Here is a 22,224-nt window from a genome sequence, read left to right on the forward strand (position 1 = left end):
ACTCAGGATTGAATACAAAGTCTCCCTATTAACCCACTAGTGCCTCCATGAAAATGCCCCCCTCTACCTCAAAGAACTACTCACCCCCAAATCCTCCACTCGACACCTCCGCTCCGGACAGGCTAACCTCCTCCAACCTCCGAGGACAAAGTTACGAACAATGGGAGACCGGGCTTTCTACTCCGCCGCTCCCAGTCGGTGGAACGCTCTCCCTGACCACCTGAGGACACCACAGACTGTGGATGCTTTTAAAAAAGGCTTAAAAACCCTTCTTTTTAAAAAAGCCTTTTTTTTATATATATATATATATATATATATATGCATACTAGTTATAGCTATTTGGCTGTTGTAGTTTTTATTTTTATTTATTTTTTATTATCTTTTTATTTTTATTTTTTATTTTTTAATTCATTAATTTTTTTATATTTATTTTTTTTACACTGTAGCACTTTGTGGTTGTTTACTCAATGTAAAGTGCTTTTTACAAATCAAGTTTTAGTGGGTGCAGCTTATACTGTATACCAGACCTGGGCATTCTGCGGCCCGCGGGCCACATCCGGCCCTTTGTGTGTCCCTGTCCGGCCCGCGTGAGGCCATTTATAAATTACAAAATAAATTTTAAAAAGTATCTATGTCGAGTGTGCAATACAACGGTGCTGCTTTTGTTTTGAAAATCGTTATTTGTATTACTTCCGTGTGGACGTATGCGTATGCGTGATTGTGAGCGAATGTGAACAGCTGCAATCGCAAATTACAAAATAAAGTTGAAAAAACATCTATGTCCTGCGCGCAATACAACTGTGCTGCTTTTATTTTGAAAAGTATTATTTATGGGCGTGTGTAACCTGCGAGTGAAGGTGCACATGCAGCGACAAGTGATGCACACTTTACACCCGAGACGCTAAAAAGAGAAAAGTTGATGAGGAATGGCGTGTTTCCAACAAGACATGGACTGCCAAGCAACGTTCCCTCTAAGGTGCGCGCCTGCGCAATTGCGCACTGCTCAAGCGTCCGCTGCGCGCAGCAAATATATGCCGCGCACCAAATCAAATCCCATCTGAATTCTAAACAAAATAAACATATTTATTCTATGTAATTTTGCAATGCAACTTTGAGTGACAGTGACAACAAGCGGCCCTAACGGTGTTCGTCAACACCGTTCAATTGAACAGCGTTCAATTATTGTAACGTCTATCGAGATGCTTCGAGGACAGGAATTATATCGATCACTTTATTGAGCAAAACTGTTTATATTCGGACATAACCACACCAAAAACATGAGTAAAACACTTCTATCTGGAAAAACTAGTCATTTTCTGCCGTACAAACCAGGCCAAAAGCAACTTGTCATCTGTCACCAACACGCATACCACTAAGCCACTGGTGCGTTTATGGCCACACAAAAAGTCGGACAACTCAAACACCACACAAAGTTACACTATGACTCCTCAGTCATACGTGTGCTTATTTTACTGTCATTTATTATTAATGTTAATTTATTTATATTAGTCATGGAATGCTGTTACACACACTATGTTGAAGTATTACTATTATTATTATTATTATTATTTATCTTACGGTATATATCAAAAATAATATTGAGCAAAATTAAATTGAAATATTGTGGATGTGGCCCTCAAGCAGTGCTCGGGTTGCTCATGCGGCCCCCGGTAAAAATTAATTGCCCACCCCTGCTGTATACCGATGAGTCTTATATCCTATTTATAGCCCGCAGAGTATCAGGTAGCAATGTAGCAAGTCTCCCAGTTTCTTTTGTTGTGCTCCGCAAGGTTTGTTGTTGGAAACTAATGTTAGCATAGTGTAAAAGGAAGGATGGCTTTGTTGTTGTGACTTGATTGTCCTTGTACACTTAATCACTCCACAACTGGGTGATGGAGCAGTGGAAATGTTCTCCGGGCAAATAAGATGTTATCTGCAGAGCGATACAGCAAGCGACTTTCGGCGCTGCACAGCAATGTTTTGTGTGCAGAAGCATGGCTATGTCAAAAAACCAACATGCCTCCAGCGAATTGCAAACAAATTATAAAATGACCCCTTTCCCAAAAAAAGAGTGGTGGGAAAATTCAGAAAGAGAAACCAATCCATGCTCTTAAACGCTTGGGAAATGTAAATATTCGGGGAAACGACTTTCTCACACACAGAATGTGACTTTGGCAGAGAGAACAAAGATGAATGGCAGATTGGGACAGCCATGAACATTCCTCAGAAGAAACGTCACAGGTTCATCAAACTCTCTGCAATAAATGCTTGGCAAAAGGACTAAGAGGTGAGAATAATAAGGACTAGGGTTGTCCCGATACCAACATTTTGGTACCGATACCATTCGATGCCTTCCGATACTTTTCTAAATAAATGGCACCACAAAAAAATGGCATCATTGGCTTAATTTAACAAAAAATCTTAGGGTACATTAAACATATGTTTCTTATTGCAATTTAGTGCTTAAATAAAATAGTGAACATACAAGACAACTTGTCTTTTAGTAGTAAGTAAACCTAATTAGTCTGCTGACGTATGCAGTAACATATTGTGTCATTTATCATTCTATTATTTTGGCAAGATTATGATGGACGAACTGTAAAAAATTATTATTAATCTACTTGTTAATTTACTATTATTATCTGCTTATTTTCTGTTTTAACATGTTCTATCTACACTTCTGTTAAAATGTAATAATCACTTATTCTTCTCTTGTTTGATACGTTACATTAGTTTTGGATGATACTACAAATTTAGGTATCAATCCGATACCAAGTAGTTACAAGATCATACATTGGTCATATTCAAAGTCCTCATGTGTCCAGGGACGTATTTCCTGAGTTTATAAACATAACATTAATTTTAAAAAAAAGGAAAAAAATTTAAAAAATATCAATGTAATCATTGTAGTATCAATGAGATACACTCTTGTATTTGGTATCATTACAGTGATAAGGTGTTAAAGTTAAAGTAGCAATGATTGTCACACACACACTAGGTGTGGCGAAATTATTCTCTGCATTTGACCCATCCCCCCTCCCCCTGGGAGGTGAGGAGAGCAGTGAGCAGCAGCAGTGGCCAAGCCCGGGAATCATTTTTGGTGATTTAACCCCCAATTCCAACCCTTGATGCTGAGTGTCAAGCAGGGAGGTAATGGCTCCCATTTTAATAGTCTTTGGTATGACTCGGCCGGGGTTTGAACTCACAACCTACCGATCTCAGGGCGTACACCCTAAACACTAGGTTGTAGATCCACACATGGCATTTGTTTACATTCAGGCACGCTATCTTTTGTTAGCGGTGACGCCGGTGATCTATATTGTATCCTCCTACGGTGTGTAGTGAAGCATGTTTAGCTATTCCTCGTCCTGCAGTGATAATGCTACTTGTAAGAAACTTACTTTATTTGTCGCCATGGAGGCCAGGATTAGTGATTTAGAAGTAGCTAAAACACTGCCGACTGCGGCTGGATGTTGGCTGCTAGCTAGCCAGAAATGTCTTAAAGCACCTCTTACTGAGGGCGTTTCAGTGTTATAACTTCACCTTTATCGTTAGTTTTTAGGCCTAAAATGCGTCCATTCTCCCTTTTCTGTCTACACACTGTGTCTGCTTGTACAAACCCCGTTTCCATATGAGTTGGGAAATTGTGTTAGATGTGAATATAAACGGAATACAATAATTTGCAAATAATTTTCAACCCATATTCATTTGAATATGCTACAAAGACAACATATTTGATGTTCAAACTGATAAACTTTTTTTTTTTCGCAAATAATCATTAACTTTAGAATTTGATGCCAACAACACGTGACAAACAAGTTGGGAAAGGTGGCAATAAATACTGATAAAGTTGAGGAATGCTCATCAAACACTTATTTGGAACATCCCACAGGTGAACAGGCAAATTGGGAACAGGTGGGTGCCATGATTGGGTATAAAAGTAGATTCCAGGAAATGCTCAGTCATTCACAAACAAGGATGGGGCGAGGGTCACCATTTTGTCAACAAACGCGTGAGCAAATTGTTGAACAGTTTAAGAAAAACCTTTCTCAACCAGCTATTGCAAGGAATTTAGGGATTTCACCATCTACGGTCCGTAATATCATCAAAGGGTTCAGAGAATCTGGAGAAATCACTGCAGGTAAGCAGCTAGGCCCGTGACCTTCGATCCCTCAGGCTGTACTGCATCAACAAGCGACATCAGTGTGTAAAGGATATCACCACATGGGCTCAGGAACACTTCAGAAACCCACGGTCATTAACTACAGTTGGTCGCTACATCTGTAAGTGCAAGTTAAAACTCTCCTATGCAAGGCGAAAAACGTTTATCAACAACACCCAGAAACGCCGTCGGCTTCGCTGGGCCTGAGCTCATCTAAGATGGACTGATACAAAGTGGAACAGTGTTCTGTGGTCTGACGAGTCCACATTTCAAATTGTTTTTGGAAACTGTGGACGTCGTGTCCTCCGGACCAAAGAGGAAAAGAACCATCCGGATTGTTATAGGCGCAAAGTTGAAAAGCCAGCATCTGTGATGGTATGGGGGTGTATTAGTGACCAAGACATGGGTAACTTACATATCTGTGAAGGCGCCATTAATGCTGAAAGGTACATACAGGTTTTGGAGCAACATATGTTGCCATCCAAGCAACGTTACCATGGACGCCCCTGCTTATTTCAGCAAGACAATGCCAAGCCACGTGTTACATCAACGTGGCTTCATAATAAAAGAGTGCGGGTACTAGACTGACCTGTCTGTAGTCCAGACCTGTCTCCCATTGAAAATGTGTGGCGCATTATGAAGCCTAAAATACCACAATGGAGACCCCCGGACTGTTGAACAACTTAAGCTGTACATCAAGCAAGAATGGGAAAGAATTCCACCTGAGAAGCTTCAAAAATGTGTCTCCTCAGTTCCCAAACGTTTACTGAGTGTTGTTAAAAGGAAAGGCCATGTAACACAGGGGTGAACATGCCCTTTCCCAACTACTTTGGCACGTGTTGCAGCCATGAAATTCTAAGTTAATTATTATTTGCAAAAAATATATAAAGTTTATGAGTTTGAACATCAAATATCTTGTCTTTGTAGTGCATTCAATTGAATATGGGTTGAAAATGATTTGCAAATCATTGTATTCTGTTTATATTTACATCTAACACAATTTCCCAATTCATATGGAAACAGGGTTTGTGTATATATATATATATATATATATATATATATATATATACATATATACATATTTGCCAGTCTGTATAGCTGCTGTCTTCCTTTGGCGGGGTTCATTTTAGGTAAGTGGAATACAAGACGATCAAACACGCTACATTTGAATTTAGCAGAGATTCTTCTGGCAGTTGGACTGGACTCTTCTTCCAAGAAACACACTTCTTGGAATCCAGCTTTGCTCGACAGAGCACATGTAGCCCTAAAAGACAAATGCACTCACAGCGAGACAGTGTTTTATTTAACAATTGTGCTGCAGCTACTCTGTTTCCTGTCATGAGACACAGCCGCTGACAATGCTGCTCCCTCAGGAAAAAGATCTGGGTCACTTTTTGGGCAGTAAGGTGGCTCGGTCTTTAAAAATATGCTGTAGTAGATTTAGAGATAGGTACCTTTCACATTGTAATTCAAACTGTACCAACCTGGTAATCGATATAGTTACTCAACGGTACCATTTCTTGGTGCTTCTGTGTGTGTTTTATGTGTTAATGTTTATCAATAAAATCTTTATTTTTTTACTTTAACTTTTAACAGTGAACTGATACAAAAAAAAAATGCTATCCAATTGTTATATCTTGATTTCTTACAATTCTGAGTCCCATTTGCAGGTTTATACAGTAGATTTTGCAAGCAGTTGCAATTTAGTGTGTAGTCTTTAACATTAAGCTGAATCTAGTCTTTTGTTGCGCCCTAAAATGTGTTAACACTGTAAGCATACTTGCCAACCTTGAGACCTCCGAATTTGGGAGATAGGGGGGGGGTGGGGGGGGGGGGGGGGGTGTATATATTTTCAAGTATTTCTTATATATATATATATATATATATATATATATATATATATATATATATATATATATATATATATATATATATATATATATATATATACATATACACTATATTGCCAAAAGTATTTGGCCACCTGCCTTGACTCACATATGAACTTTAAGTGCCATCCCATTCCTAACCCATAGGGTTCAATATGATGTCGGTCCACCTTTTGCAGCTATTACAGCTTCAACTCTTCTGGGAAGGCTGTCCACAAGGTTGCAGAGTGTGTTTATAGGAATTTTCGACCATTCCTCCAAAAGCGCGTTGGTGAGGTCACACACAGATGTTGGTCGAGAAGGCCTGGCTCTCAGTCTCCGCTCTAACTCATCCTAAAAGTGTTCTATCGGGTTCAGGTCAGGACTCTGTGCAGGCCAGTCAAGTTCATCCACACCGGACTCTGTCATCCATGTCTTTATGGACCTTGTCATGTTGGAAGAGAAAGGGGCCTACTCCAAACTGTTCCCACAAGGTTGGGAGCATGGAATTGTCCAACATGTTTTGGTATTCTGGAGTATTCAACGTTCCTACTTTAACTTTAACTTTTACTGGAACTAAGGGGCCAAGCCCAACTCCTGAAAAACGACCCCACACCATAATTCTGATCATTTGGATGGGTGGCCAAATACTTTTGGCAATTTAGTGTACAGTGTACTTTATGGGTTATATATAAACATATGGATAACAGAGACAAATATAATAGTTTCCTTTTCAGGTGGGAGAGGACGCTAAAGGCAGTTTCTTTAAGGCACGCCCCCAATATTGTTGTCCGGGTGGAAATCGGGAGAAATTCGGAAGAATGGTTGCCCCGAGAGATTTTCGGGAGGGGGTACTGAAATTCGTGAGTCTCCCGGGAAAATCGGGAGGGTTGGCAAGTATGAATGGAAGTATTGTACTTATTACACACCAGCTGTTTTATTGTAACATGCGACTTAGTTGTAGTTTTCATTACTAAATTTGGAGGTCTTCATGTAAAATCACTAATGCTAACCAGTAACATGTCTATGGCAAATCCCATGTAAATTAACATCAAAATAGCACATTTTGAAAAGTGGAGCCTAACTGTACGTTTGAGGGTTTTTCTCCCAGGCATACTTGCTTTGTTGGCATTGGAAATGGTAACACTAACTGGAGCAGTGCTTCTCAATTTTCTTCTGCTGTGCCCCCCTTAGGAAGACAAAACAAATTTTGCGTCTTCCTCCCTACTCTCCACCGTGACTATAAATAGCGTCATTTGTCTATAAAACTGTTGGAACCATATCTCTGCATAACATTGTAAGTTAATTAATAGAGATGTCCGATAATATCGGACGGCCGATACTATCGGCCGATAAATTCTTTAAAAGGCAATATCGGAAATTATCGGTATCGGTTTCAAAAAGTAAAATGTATGACTTTTTGTACGGAGTGGTACACGGACGTAGGGAGAAGTACAGAGCGCCAATAAACCTTAAAGGCACTGCCTTTGCGTGCCGGCCCAGTCACATAATATCTACGGCTTTTCACACACACAAGTGAATGCAAGGCATACTTGGTCAACAGCCATACAGGTCACACTGAGAGTAGCCATATAAACAACTTTAACACTGTTACAAATATGTGCCACACTGTGAACCCACACCAAACAAGAATGACAAACACATTTCGGGAGAACATCCGCACCGTAACACAACAGAACAAATACCCAGAACCCCTTGCAGCACTAACTCTTCCGGGACGCTACAATATACACCCCCCCGCAACCCCCTCCAACCCCGCCCACCTCAACCTCCTCATGCTCTTTCAGGGAGAGCATGTCCCAAATTCCAAGCTGCTGTTTTGAGGCATGTTAAAAAAAATAATGCACTTTGTGACTTCAATGATAAATATGGCAGTGCCATGTTGGCATTTTTTTCCATAACTTGAGTTGATTTATTTTGGAAAGCCTTGTTACATTGTTTAATGGGCATCACAACAAAATTAGGCATAATAATGTGTTAATTCCACGACTGTATGTATCGTATCGGTTGATATTGGAATCGGTAATTAAGAGTTGGACAATATCGGAATATCGGATATCGGCAAAAAAGCCATTATCGGACATCTCTATTAATTAACATTAAAGGAAACAACACACCGGCTTTTCCTCGACGTGTGTTTGGGGTCATTGTCCTGTTGGAACACCCAACTGCGCCCAAGACCCAACCTCCGGGCTGATGATTTTAGCTTGTCCTGAAAAATTTGGAGGTAATTGTCATGTCTTTTGATCATGTTTTGTTTGGCTATGTTCTTTTTGGTTTTTGGACTCTTTTAGTTTCTGTTTATGCTCCATTGTTTTGTCACCATAGCAACCCATTAGGTTTCACCTGTTTCACGTTTTGGACTCACGCACCTGTTGCCAATCATGCCACTATTATTTAAGCCTGCCATTTTCTGTTGGTCGTCCTGGCGACATTACTTCTGATACTCATGCCTGTTCATAGTTTATGCTTCATGCCATGCCACGTAAGTTTTTTTTTTTCGTGTCACAGTGAGCGAGTTTTGTTTCATGTTCATAGTTTCTGCCTTTGTTCTAGTTTTTGTTTCTTATCCAAGTTTGTATCTCCGCCTTGTGCGCGCCTTTTGTTTTGTTCTTTTTGGGGTTACGAATAAATCATGTCGTTACCTGCAAGCCTTGTCCAGTCCAGTCGTTTTGCACCCAGGGAAAGAAATCCACGCATTAATTTGCGTAGCCAAAGTCCACGTCATGACAGTAATCCTCCTTTTTCATTGTCCCATTTACTCTCTGTAAAGCACCAGTTCCATTGGCAGCAAAACAGGCCCAGGGCATAATACTACCACCATCATGCTTGACGGTAGGGATGGTGTTCCTGGGATTAAAGGGCTCACCTTTTCTCCGACAAACATATTGCTGGGTATTGTGGCTCAATTTTTGTTTAAAATAAGAGTTGTAGAAATGATTTGAAACTCAAGACAGCCATGACATTATGTCCTTCACAAGTGTATGTAAACTTTTGACCATGGCTGAAATGATCCTACAGGATGCTGACTACGCGTGACAAGAATGCGGACCAGTGAACTTGCTTATGATTCAATATAAAATGCAGCAACCGGGATGAAACCAGGCCACCTATGATGGCTAGAGTCGTTATCCATGCTGTTTCCCTAGGATATCCTGCCTTTGGGATAGGGTGGGATGGCTGACTGATGAAAAACTGAAGTGCATACAGCTGGAATCAATATGAAAGGAAAGCCACAGCAAAAATGACAAACAATTACGCAGAGACACCACACCGTTTAACGCATCTGAAGCACAACACTGCCCTCAGACGCCGGTCTGTATACTAACCCCATTTAATGGGTCATTCCACAAGAGGAAAATGTGTGACTGCAGGCTGTTGAGTCAATACTACTCAGGCTGATATATGAAAGTGCGAACACAGTGCAGCGTTCTCTCGTGAGGGACACAAAAGAGCAAACAACAGTATATTTGTGCCGCAGGTGCAAACAACTTAAAGGGGAACTGCACTTCAAGTTGCACCTATCGTTCACAATACTTAGGAGAGACAAGAAGACAAAATTATTGTTTTTTTTGCATTCTAACATGTAAAAATCAGCTCGTTCTAGATGGCTATCAATGCTGCTAATGGGAGCAATCTATTCTACCTCTAAATCACTTAAAAAATGCATTCAAAAACCGCAAACAATACTTCATTTACGTTCCGTAAAAGTCTGTTAAGTATTATTTCATGTTTTTTTTGTACATAGCCAGCTCAACATTGTATGTACTGTAGTTGTAATTATACGCATGACGTGCTGCGTGTATCATGATCAATATTATAGTGACTCACTCGATGGACAGTTGTCTGTTTGGTCCAGCTGGCCGGGGGCGTTTTTTCTATTTGACAATGGGTAAGCACGCCATTTATGTCGAAATAGTTTGGCTCCAAGTTCCACATTTACACTGTCAAAGTCATGCCGACCTCACCCTCTTGGCTGCCGTCTGGTTCAACGTTTCACCTTCTCTGCATGCTCACTTCTATAAGCAGCAGTTCCTCCTCAGTATATTCAGCTTCAAAAAGATGGTTGTGAATCCTCGTTTGTCCAAAAATAGTTGTCTTCAAGTCTGCCTTGGTTAAAACACACCCGAGTCGGAAGTAAGATTATATTTGTTGTCAGAAGTCGGAAGTGCGTTGCTATGTAAACAGAAAAAAATGTGCTGAAGAAATTAGTTCCTGCAACGCTTAAAATGACCAAAATACGGTAAATATTGTACATATTTCATATTGTTATGACGGTGTCTGTTACTACATTATATATATACTTGCAGTGTGTATATTGGACATATTACATATTGTTATGAAGGTGTCTGTTACTAAATTATATATATACTTGCAGTGTGTATATTGTACATATTACATTTTGTTATTAAGGTATCTGTTAGTACATTATACATATACTTGCAGTGTGTATATTGTACATATTACATATTGTTATGACGGTGTCTGTTACTACATTATATATATACTTGCAGTGTGTATATTGGACATATTACATATTGTTATGAAGGTGTCTGTTACTAAATTATATATATACTTGCAGTGTGTATATTGTACATATTACATTTTGTTATTAAGGTATCTGTTAGTACATTATATATATACTTGCAGTGTGTATATTGTACATATTACATATTGTTATGAAGGTGTCTGTTACTACATTATATATATACTTGCAGTGTGTATATAAAACATATTATATATTGTTATGAAGGTGTCTGTAACTACATTATATATATACTTGCAGTGTGTATGTAAAACACATTATATATTGTTATGAAGGTGTCTGTTACTACAGTATATATACTTGCAGTGTGTATATTGAACATATTACATTTTGTTATTAAGGTACCTGTTAGTACATTATATATATACTTGCAGTGTGTATATTGGACATATTACATATTGTTATGAAGGTGTCTGTTACTAAATTATATATATACTTGCAGTGTGTATATTGTACATATTACATTTTGTTATTAAGGTATCTGTTAGTACATTATATATATACTTGCAGTGTGTATATTGTACATATTACATATTGTTATGAAGGTGTCTGTTACTACATTATATATATACTTGCAGTGTGTATATAAAACATATTATATATTGTTATGAAGGTGTCTGTTACTACATTATATATATACTTGCAGTGTGTATATTGGACATATTACATATTGTTATGAAGGTGTCTGTTACTAAATTATATATATACTTGCAGTGTGTATATTGTACATATTACATTTTGTTATTAAGGTATCTGTTAGTACATTATATATATACTTGCAGTGTGTATATTGTACATATTACATATTGTTATGAAGGTGTCTGTTACTACATTATATATATACTTGCAGTGTGTATATAAAACATATTATATATTGTTATGAAGGTGTCTGTTACTACAGTATATATACTTGCAGTGTGTATATTGAACATATTACATTTTGTTATTAAGGTACCTGTTAGTACATTATATATATACTTGCAGTGTGTATATTGTACATATTACATATTGTTATGAAGGTGTCTGTTACTACATTATATATATACTTGCAGTGTGTATATAAAACATATTATATATTGTTATGAAGGTGTCTGTTACTACATTATATATATACACTTGCAGTGTGTATATTGTACACATGACAAATTGTTATGAAGGTGTCTGCTAGTACATTATATATATATACTTGCAGTGTGTATATTGTACATATTACATCTTGTTATGAAGGTGTCTGTTACTACATTATATATACATACATACTTGCAGTGTGTATATTGTACATATTACATATTGTTATGAAGGTGTCTGTTACTACATTATATATATATACTTGCAGTGTGTATATTGTACATATTACATCTTGTTATGAAGGTGTCTGTTACTACATTATATATACATACATACTTGCAGTGTGTATAATGTACATATTGCATATTGTTATGAAGGTGTCTGTTACTACATTATATATACTTGCAGTGTGTATATAAAACATTATATATTGTTATGAAGGTGTCTGTATCTACATTATATATATACTTGCAGTGTGTATATAAAACACATTATATATTGTTATGAACGTGTCTGTTACTACAGTATATATACTTGCAGTGTGTATATTGAACATATTACATTTTGTTATTAAGGTATCTGTTAGTACATTATATATATACTTGCAGTGTGTATATTGTACATATTACATATTGTTATGAAGGTGTCTGTTACTACATTATATATATACTTGCAGTGTGTATATTGTACACATGACAAATTGTTATGAAGGTGTCTGCTAGTACATTATATATATATACTTGCAGTGTGTATATTGTACATATTACATCTTGTTATGAAGGTGTCTGTTACTACATTATATATACATACATACTTGCAGTGTGTATATTGTACATATTACATATTGTTATGAAGGTGTCTGTTACTACATTATATATATATATACTTGCAGTGTGTATATTGTACATATTACATCTTGTTATGAAGGTGTCTGTTACTACATTATATATACATACATACTTGCAGTGTGTATATTGTACATATTGCATATTGTTATGAAGGTGTCTGTTACTACATTATATATATATACTTGCAGTGTGTATATAAAACGTTGATGGAGGTTTTTTAAGTTATTTTAGAGGGCTTTGAAGGCTACAACGGTGACTCCCATTTCAAGTGTTTTTTTATCATCTTTAAAATACCCTCCCAAAACAGAAATATGTGTTCTCGTCTCTCATAAGAATTATGAACGATAAGCAAAATCCCCCCCCCACCCCCCCCCAAAAAAGTGCAATTATCCTTTGACCATATTGTTTGACTACTCACAACATGTTAGAACATTCCCAGTCAATAAAAGGCATGAATGGAATGGAGAAAAGCTGTGCATAGTGTAAACACTCAGCAGACTCTAATTCAGTGGTACTTAACCTTGTTGGAGGTACCGAACCCCACCAGTTTCATATGCGCATTTACCGAACTCTTTAGTGAAAAATATTTTTAAAAAAATGTCAAACTCAAGACAATGTTATATGTTTTTTTTTTACTGGTGCACAAAATGAACCGTGCATGAACATCACCTTGTTCAAAGAACAAAACCAACACAGTGCATAAACTCACAACAAATTACACACCTGCAAATCAGATGGAAAATTAAAGGGAACATTGTTTGGAGGTATCCATAATACGCCGATAGGGAGAAGTTTTTATTTACACGATGAGTCGGGTGTGTCTTGACCTCCGCAGCGGAGGCTCCACCGAACCCCTGAGGCCGACTCACCGAACCCCTAGGGTTCGATCGAACCCAGGTTAAGAACCACTGCTCTTTTGAGGTGCATTCTCCAATAGGAGTGTGATTCATACCAACACACCATGAAAGCATTCCAGTGTGCGAGACAATGGTGTCTTATTGACAATACCAGAGGAAGCTATAGGCTTAGAGGCGAATGACTGAGGCTTGGATATCCCTTTCCTGCAATCTGACACAGTCACTGTCTCCCCCCACTGCTTTGCCTTGGAATCCACCACTTCATCAGGCCAAGGGGGGCATATCTCATCAAAGCCCTGCTCAGAGGAGGATGTTTGGTAGGTGTTAAGTTTTCAAGCATCAGTGTGACTCTTAACCAGCAGGGAGTGTTAAAGAATAGTTGTTTTTCTGAACAGGCCTGTTGCATTGGTCCAGTTTCCTTCGATTGTGATGCCGTTCCCTAAGGATGCTTCAACAACAAGAAGACACAATCGAGGACAAACCTAAGAACAGTGATTGGTCATGCGGAACGAGTGCGCTGAGCCGTACAATAAGTGTTTTTTTAAAGAGTGCAGGTTGTGCATTTAGCAAAAGGGCTCTTTCTCTTTATGTGTCGGATTGGTTGTGTGGTGCCAGCTGCAAACGGGGCAGAGAAACATCCAGGAATACTAATCGCTCAATGAAAGCCCTAAGTGCAGATTCAGATATCAGCAAGCGAATACTGATGAACCCTTTTGCCGATTCACAGCTCGGAGCAAGAGGACCACATTTGCGTTTTACTTAAGCATTCAAGTCAACAACACTGAAACAAGCACCTTTAGGGTATCAAAAGTGACCAGGTAGTTTGTTGTATGCATCTTCCCTTCACAAATCTACTGAAACACTAAGAAGCCTGTTTGCCCGATTCCTAGCAACACAGTTTCCTGCTTAAAGCACAAACAAAAGAATGCACACCATAACACAACGCCGATTTTGTCATCCCCCCGAGCTGATACGTCATAAAACTGAGAACACCATCTCAGATAGTTCTTTCATTGTGATTAATGTTGAAAACCTTAACCTAGTGGTGGTCTACAGCATGGGGGACATGGACAGGTTACAGCATCACAAAGGCAGGTAAGTCCTACCTGGAACAGTGGCCTTGAAACACACCCATGAGCGTGTAACAGTTGCAGAGGACTGTGGAAGCTCCTGGCGTGCACGCCAAGACGTCGGAAAGCCGTGGAGGTGAGAGTCCAGAGAAGACTCTGCTGCTGGGTACAGACTGAATCATCCAGGCTTGACCAGAGAGCCTCCATGGCTCAGACCGTAAAGACCAGCGAGAGGAATAGCCACACTACCTAAAGACCTCAAAAGCCCAGATGAGTCTTTTCAGGTAACACCCCCCAAAGCTCCAGCAATGAGCGGCTGTGATTTGCCTTTGATTTCCTCCTGAGACCACTTGGATAAGTTAATACTAGTTTCATCTTTGCCCTATCCTGACTCTCTGGGATGCTTCCTCAGGGTCAAATCCTGCAGGTCCCGCTGTCCCAGTCCCACACAGCGAATGGTCCCTGGTGACCCTCTCTTGTTTCTTTCCTCTCTCCCACTCAGGCCGCACTTCTCTGGTCTGAATCGCCACAAAAACAAACATTCTCACTAAGGAAATGCAGCCGCTCTCCTCCACTCTCTCACCCTGCTAGTTTTTAAAGCGATACACACCACGGAATAAAATGCTTACTGTAAACATATTCATTCTGAATCTGAGAATGAATGTGCAACAAGTGTCGCCATAGTTACTAAACTGTAACTACCGTATTTTTCGGACCATAGGGCGCACCGGATTAAAAGGCGCACTGCCGATGAGCGGGTCTATTCAGGTCTATTTTCATACAAAAGGCCCACCGGATTATAAGGCGCATTAAAAGGGTCACATTATGATTTTTTTCTAAATTTAAAACACTATCTTGTACTGTTTTAATGACATTCAGACTTTACTTAACCCTTGTGTAATGTTCATATTGTTGTTACTCAGCCAGCGTTTGTGGGTCTGATGGACCCGTTGAATTATGTGGCTTTTAATGTCTCACAATCAAACACTTTTATGTTAAAATACTGAACAGATGTTTATTGGGATAAGTTAAACATCTGTTCAGTATTTTAACATAAAAGTGTTTGATTGTGAGGCATTAAAAGCCACAAAATGCAACGGGTCCATCAGACCCACAAACGCTGGCTGAGTAACAACAATATGATTGTTGCACGGAAAATTTCTCTGCCAGTTTCTGCATCCCACAGGGATTCTTCTTTTGTTCCCACACAAGGTTGCAACATTGTTTGTCAACACTGTCTGCTCTCATTTTCTCGCACATTTGACCCTCTGATGTTCTGTGTACCTACACTCTGTCCTCCTCCTGTCTAGGCCTGCTGTGTGTGTGTGTGTGTGTGTGTGTGTGTGTGTGTGTGTGTGTGTGTGTGTGTGTGTGTGTGTGTGTGTGTGTCTGTGTGTGTGTGTGTGTGCGTGTACTACACAGAACATCAATTTCCATAGTTCTATTATATGTAATAGAAATGTGTAGGGGGGGTGTATGGTGTGTGGTCATTCAATATTTATTCTGATATATGTTCTTCACAGAAAATGAGCCAAAGTCAGTGAGTCTTAGTTCGAAAAATGTATTAATTGTATCGTTTTTCTTTTAATAAAAAATGAAAACGGGTCCCACAGACCCGAACACCACATAAGAGTTAAATCAATAACGGAGCAGCATCTTCTCATCCGTGGCTCACTAATGCAACAACAATGCCGGAAATGTGTCCTGTGATAACTAAAGTTCCGTGGGTGATTTATAAAAACTCACTACAGTTTTAGCGCTTTGATAGCTCGTTTACTGACAGATATAAGTTAGAACTTTACACTACTTTATATTAGAAATAGCAACAGCGGAGGATGAATGTCCCATAACAGGAAGATAGAGAAAAAGAAGAAGCTTATCGACTACTGCGTCGTCACGGACTACAAAGGCGGACACGCTCAAATTTTCAGTACTTATGCAGATCCCAAATACACATCAGCAGCTTTTTGCATGATATTGTGAAACAAAACACCAGATAATATGTCTGCTAATAGGTGCCATTTTGCGATCCTTATACACACACCATAATAATACTTGTATGTTTAATGCGCCGACAATCCATCAAGCGGTGCGGCTTCATAGCTTACCAAAGTCGTGCTAAAAACATTTTGACAGATTTTTGAGTGCCGTGTTGTAATATTCTATATTCTCTTTTGGTGTTGTTTACTGGCATCATCTTGCAGTTTACATGTATCTCTTATGTGTGACTGCCATCTACTGGTTTTGATTGATTGATTGATTGATTGAGACTTTTATTAGTAGATTGCACAGTACAGTACATATTCCGTACAATTGACCACTAAATGGTAACACCCGAATAAGTTTTTCAACTTGTTTATGTTGGGGTCCACTTTAATCAATTCATGGTCACACTTATCATTACACTATATACCAAATAAAATAGCTTCGAGGTCGGTAAGCACAACCAGAATTATGCCGTACATTAGGCGCATCGAGTTATAAGGCGCACTGTCGATTTTTGAGAAAATGAAAGGATTTTAAGTGCGCCTTATAGTCAGAAAAATAGGGTAATAAAAGACCAAGATGCATCTGTGTCCCCTTATGACCACATGGAGTCTCCCAGGTAAGTTTGAATATTGTCATTGATAGCAATGTCATTGCTAAACTTTGAGCCTTCTGCTTTTGTGTGAAATGATGTGTTCAACTAGTTCCAAAGTCAAACTTTGAAGATGCCTACTTTTAACACTTCCTTCCGCCTTTACACCAAACATGAATTGAATATACTGTACAGTACGGTGTTCCCTCGCCCTTTTACAATTCCCTTATTGCACTCAGTGCAATGTTGATTTTAACGTACCATTGAGTTCCATTGATATTTGAGTACCCTTTTAAGTTTTAATCTTGAAATGATGTATGTTTTAGAACAGGGGTCTCCAACCCCAAAAGCTACTCTTGCAAAATAAAAATGGCTCATTTTTTTTAACCTATTTTTCAATAGCTAATTCAACCAAAATAAATGAAATAAGCTTGTTTTGCCAGAGTGTTAACAAAATGTTGGTATCTACAGCTCACATTTTGTATTCACCATTTTTATTCATCTGCATTTTATATTTCAGAATAGTGATGTGCGATACCACTGATTTTCTCTTTGATCCGATACCAAGTAAATTTTTTAAACTAACAATTAATAATAATATACCTTACCTATAACAGGTCTTTAAATATATACATACTTTTTTAGCATTGGTTTTTTTGTATCACTATTTAAGAAAGGATGTTGTGATAGCAGACCTCCACTCAAACAGCGTGGCCATTGCCTTAATGCTATTTTGTGTTCAATTGTCATCAAATAGAGGTATTGTGTCTGAATTAAGTTGAATTAAATCACAGGTGTCAAACTCAAGGCCCAGGTCCAGATCTGGCCCGCGACATCATTTTATCTGGCCCGCAAACACCTGGAAATGATGTGTCAATATATTATAAATAAACTTAATATTTTCTCACTAAATGTAATGGATTTTTTAAAAATTTTGACAGAAAAAATATGTGTACTGCTTGAAATTGCATGTCTTTTAAACTTTAATAGTATCCAATATTGCAACAAATATTACAGTAAATTATCATACTTTCCAAACAATTTTTGTTTAAATAAAAATAAATAAAAATACTTAACTTTACAGCAAACTACCCATCACATTAATAAAAATGATAGTACATTTTACATTGTTCTTTACTGCATATTACTGTAAATTGGAGAAAAAAAAACTACTTTTGTTTTTTGCATTAAAATTCTGTTGACTGAGCTGCCAGATTTTGACTGTAAAATCTACGGTTGTTGTTTTTAACGGTGTATTATGGTAAATGGAAAGGCGGTACATTTGTTTTACGGTAGAAAAACTGGCAGCTAAGTTGCCAGAATAAAAAAAGAACTTGTACTGTTTTCCCCTGAACAATATAATAGAATAGAATAGAAAGTACTTTATTGATCCCTGGGGTAAATTCCGCACCACAGTTCGCTCACAATAGACAATAATAATAATAAATAATATAATATATAAAATATATTATATATATAATGTATAATATATGAATAATATAAATATATCCTACATTTAAGTGCAGTCAAGGAACATGTGCATTATACAGTACATAATGTTGTAAAAAAACTGTAAATTTAACACAAATTTACATTTAAATAAGCTGCCAGCTTTTTCCATAAAAAAAAAACAAAAAAACAGTGGTACTGTTTTTCCATTTATCGTAAAATGTTGTAAAAAATTAAAAAAACACTGTATTTTACAGTAAAATTTTGTAAATGTAAAGTTTTTACTGTAAAATCAACAGTCTACTTAAAACAATTTATATAATCAATAATGAAATCCAGAGGCAAATGTATACATATACATGTATGTTTCACATCCCTGGACTAAATATTCTTTAACCCTTGTGAGCTACTAAAAATCACCTGATTCTGGTTCCGCTACTGAATTGTCGTAGGAAGTTTTTACATTTTCATAAAAATATATATATTTTTAAATAGTGTCCCTACAAAGCAGAAAGTCACTTACCACAAGTGGTGTGGAGCGTAATGATCGATGGAAACACTGTAGTCCATTTTTCCACTTTGCATTCATTTTTAACCTCACAACGCCTCGGTCGACGAATGAAAAAGTCGATGGCTGCCTTGCTGCTGTGCGCCTTTGCGTGGATTAAATGGCCTTTCTAGATTCATGGGAGGTTTTATGCATAATAAGGGCCACTGTTTCTGTGTAAGCTCTTATGCAAACTGTAAAGTGAATACCAATTCAAAGCTTTAAAGGGCCTCTATTAATACAAACATTGATGTTTTTAATGCTGTTCTCCGTGTTAAGTGTCCCTAGAAGCTGTTTATGAGACAACAAAAGGTAAGAGCAATGTTTCATCATCTTAAGAAAAGAGCTACCTTAGATGCCCTCGCCACTTTTGAAGTTTTCATGACATCATAGAGGGAAAACCTTCTTCCTGGTGGTGTCACGGTGGATGAGAACACTTTGCTCGGTACACACGAACAGTGTGGTGTCATCAAGTTGTTTTACTTTCACAAACAAGCACGCTGTTCAAAAATACTTTTAATATGGGACATTTAAAGGCAATTCCAAATTAAGGACTTCTTCTACACTGTAAAAAGTCAGTGTTCAAAAACAAGAAACATTTTTTTTAAAAATTAGGGGTACCGTATAAGTCGCTCCGGAGTATAAATCGCACCGGCCGAAAATGCATAATAAAGAAGGAAAAAAACATATACTGTATAAGTCACACTGGAGTATAAGTCGCATTTTTGGGGGAAATTTATTTGATAAAACCCAACACCAAGAATAGACATTTGAAAGGCAATTTAAAATAAATAAAGAATAGTGAACAACAGGCTGAATAAGTGTACGTTATATGAGGCATAAATAACCAACTGAGAATGGTATGTTAACGTAACATATTATGGTAAGAGTCATTCAAATAACTATAACATATAGAACATGCTATACCAGGGGTCGGCAACCCAAAATAATGAAAGAGCCATATTGGACCAAAAATACAAAAACAAATCTGGCTGGAGCCGCAAAAAATTAAAAGCCATATTACATGTGTCATGAGATATACATTTAATTAAGAGGACTTAAAGGAAACTAAATGACCTCAAATATACCTACAAATGAGGCATAATGATGCAATATGTACATATCGCTAGCCTAAATAGCATGTTAGCATCGATTAGCTTGCAGTCATGCAGTGACCAAATATGTCTGATTAGCACTCCACACAAGTCAATAACATCAACAAAACTCACCTTTGTGCATTCATGCACAACGTTAAAAGTCTGGTGGACAAAATGAGACAGAAAAAGAAGTGGCTTAAAACACGTCCTAGAAAGTCGGAGAAAGTTATACGTGTAAACAAACTATACGGTGAGTTCAGGGACCGCCAAAATTAGTAGGACAAAACGGCGCTTGCCAAATACTCGAATCAGTGAAGCGTGTTTAATATAAACAGTGTGATTTATAACAATTAGGGAGGTTTGTGTCATGTTTGTCCTCCTACAGAAACCATACTAAAACAAAAAAATAGATTTTTTTCCCCTCATCTTTTTCCATTCTTCATACATTTTTGAAAAATCTCCAGAGAGCCAATAGGGCGGCGCTAAAGAGCCGCATGCGGCTCTAGAGCCGCGGGTTGCCGACCCCCGTGCTATACGTTTACCAAACAATCTGTCACTCCTAATCGCTAAATCCCATGAAATCTTATACGTCTAGTCTCTTACATGAATGAGCTATATAATATTATTTGATATTTTACGGTAATGTGTTAATAATTTCACACATAAGTCGCTCCTGAGTATAAGTCGCACCCCCGGCCAAACTATGAAAAAAACTGCGACTTATAGTCAGAAAAATACGGTATATATATATATATATATATATATATATATATATATATATATATATATATATATATATATATATATATATATATATATATATATATATATGGGACAAGCGGTAGAAAATGGATGGATGGATATATACACACTACCGTTCAAAAGTTTGGGGTCACATTGAAATGTCCTTATTTTTGAAGGAAAAGCACTGTACTTTTCAATGAAGATAACTTTAAACTAGTCTTAACTTTAAAGAAATACACTCTACACATTGCTAATGTGGTAAATGACTATTCTAGCTGCAAATGTCTGGTTTTTGGTGCAATATCTACATAGGTGTATAGAGGCCCATTTCCAGCAACTATCACTCCAGTGTTCTAATGGTACAATGTGTTTGCTCATTGGCTCAGAAGGCTAATTGATGATTAGAACACCCTTGTGCAATCATGTTCACACATCTGAAAACAGTTTAGCTCGTTACAGAAGCTACAAAACTGACCTTCCTTTGAGCAGATTGAGTTTCTGGAGCATCACATTTGTGGGGTCAATTAAACGCTCAAAATGGCCAAAAAAAAGAGAACTATCATCTGAAACTCGACAGTCTATTCTTGTTCTTAGAAATGAAGGCTATTCCACAAAATTGTTTGGGTGACCCCAAACTTTTGAACGGTAGTGTATATATATATATATATATATATATATATATATATATATATATATATATATATATATATATATATATATATATATATATATATATATATATATATATAAAAAAAAAAAATATATATATAATATAAGTGACATCATGGCAGGAGTATGTGATCTGAGTCTTAGCAGACCTTATACGAACAAGCGCATAGTTTCTCAGCAGACTATCTCAGGGCCTCAAGTTGCCCTCTCCGCAGTGTCCTGAGAAACCCGTGAGGAATGCGCGGCGTTCCTACAGCGTGAATTTTCCAACATGAATCACGGGGCTGGCGAGCGCTACACGGAGGGAAGGATATTTACGAGGGGAGTAAATATTTGCTGAGGTAGAGCTGCGAGGTGAGGCGCTACGGCGCACTCTTCCCATGATTCTGTGTGCGCGGCCGCAAACGCCCCACTGCATCCTGGGAAAGGTCACGCGGGCCCAGTGATGCAAACAACCAGTGACAGCTGCTGGAATGTAAAAACCCCGAGTTGGAGTTGATGGCTAAAATCCAAGATGGACTTTAACTCTGGAACCACAAGCCTTCAAATTGGACAATATGAAGTTGGGGGATAAATACAGTGCTTCACTTATTCCACATTTTGTTGTGTTACAGCCTTATTCAAACTAATTGTCCTCAAAATTCCACACACAATACCCAAATGGGAAAAAGTTGTTTTCATAACTTTTGTTGCTTTTGAA

At 37.8% G+C, this 22,224-nt stretch overlaps 1 protein-coding gene across 6 annotated transcripts in view; it reads right to left on the reverse strand.

Moving 5' to 3' along the window:
- The window catches only part of frmd4a (FERM domain containing 4A), a 241,121-nt gene that overhangs the window by 135,132 nt on the left and 83,765 nt on the right, over window positions 1–22,224 (reverse strand). For 2 of the 6 annotated variants that reach the window (XM_062035306.1, XM_062035309.1), the window contains exon 1: window positions 14,477–14,828. The exons of 2 other annotated variants lie outside the window; for them this stretch is intronic. In XM_062035306.1, coding sequence (XP_061891290.1) covers window positions 14,477–14,647 — 171 coding nt within the window. In that variant the 5' untranslated portion in view covers window positions 14,648–14,828. Of the gene's footprint in view, window positions 1–14,476; window positions 14,833–18,990; window positions 19,151–22,224 lie in introns of those variants that run through there. 2 more of the 6 variants (XM_062035311.1, XM_062035307.1) reach the window with 2 other exon arrangements.

Source organism: Entelurus aequoreus, linkage group LG24 (genome assembly GCF_033978785.1).
Source record: "Entelurus aequoreus isolate RoL-2023_Sb linkage group LG24, RoL_Eaeq_v1.1, whole genome shotgun sequence".
NCBI lineage: Eukaryota > Metazoa > Chordata > Actinopteri > Syngnathiformes > Syngnathidae > Entelurus > Entelurus aequoreus.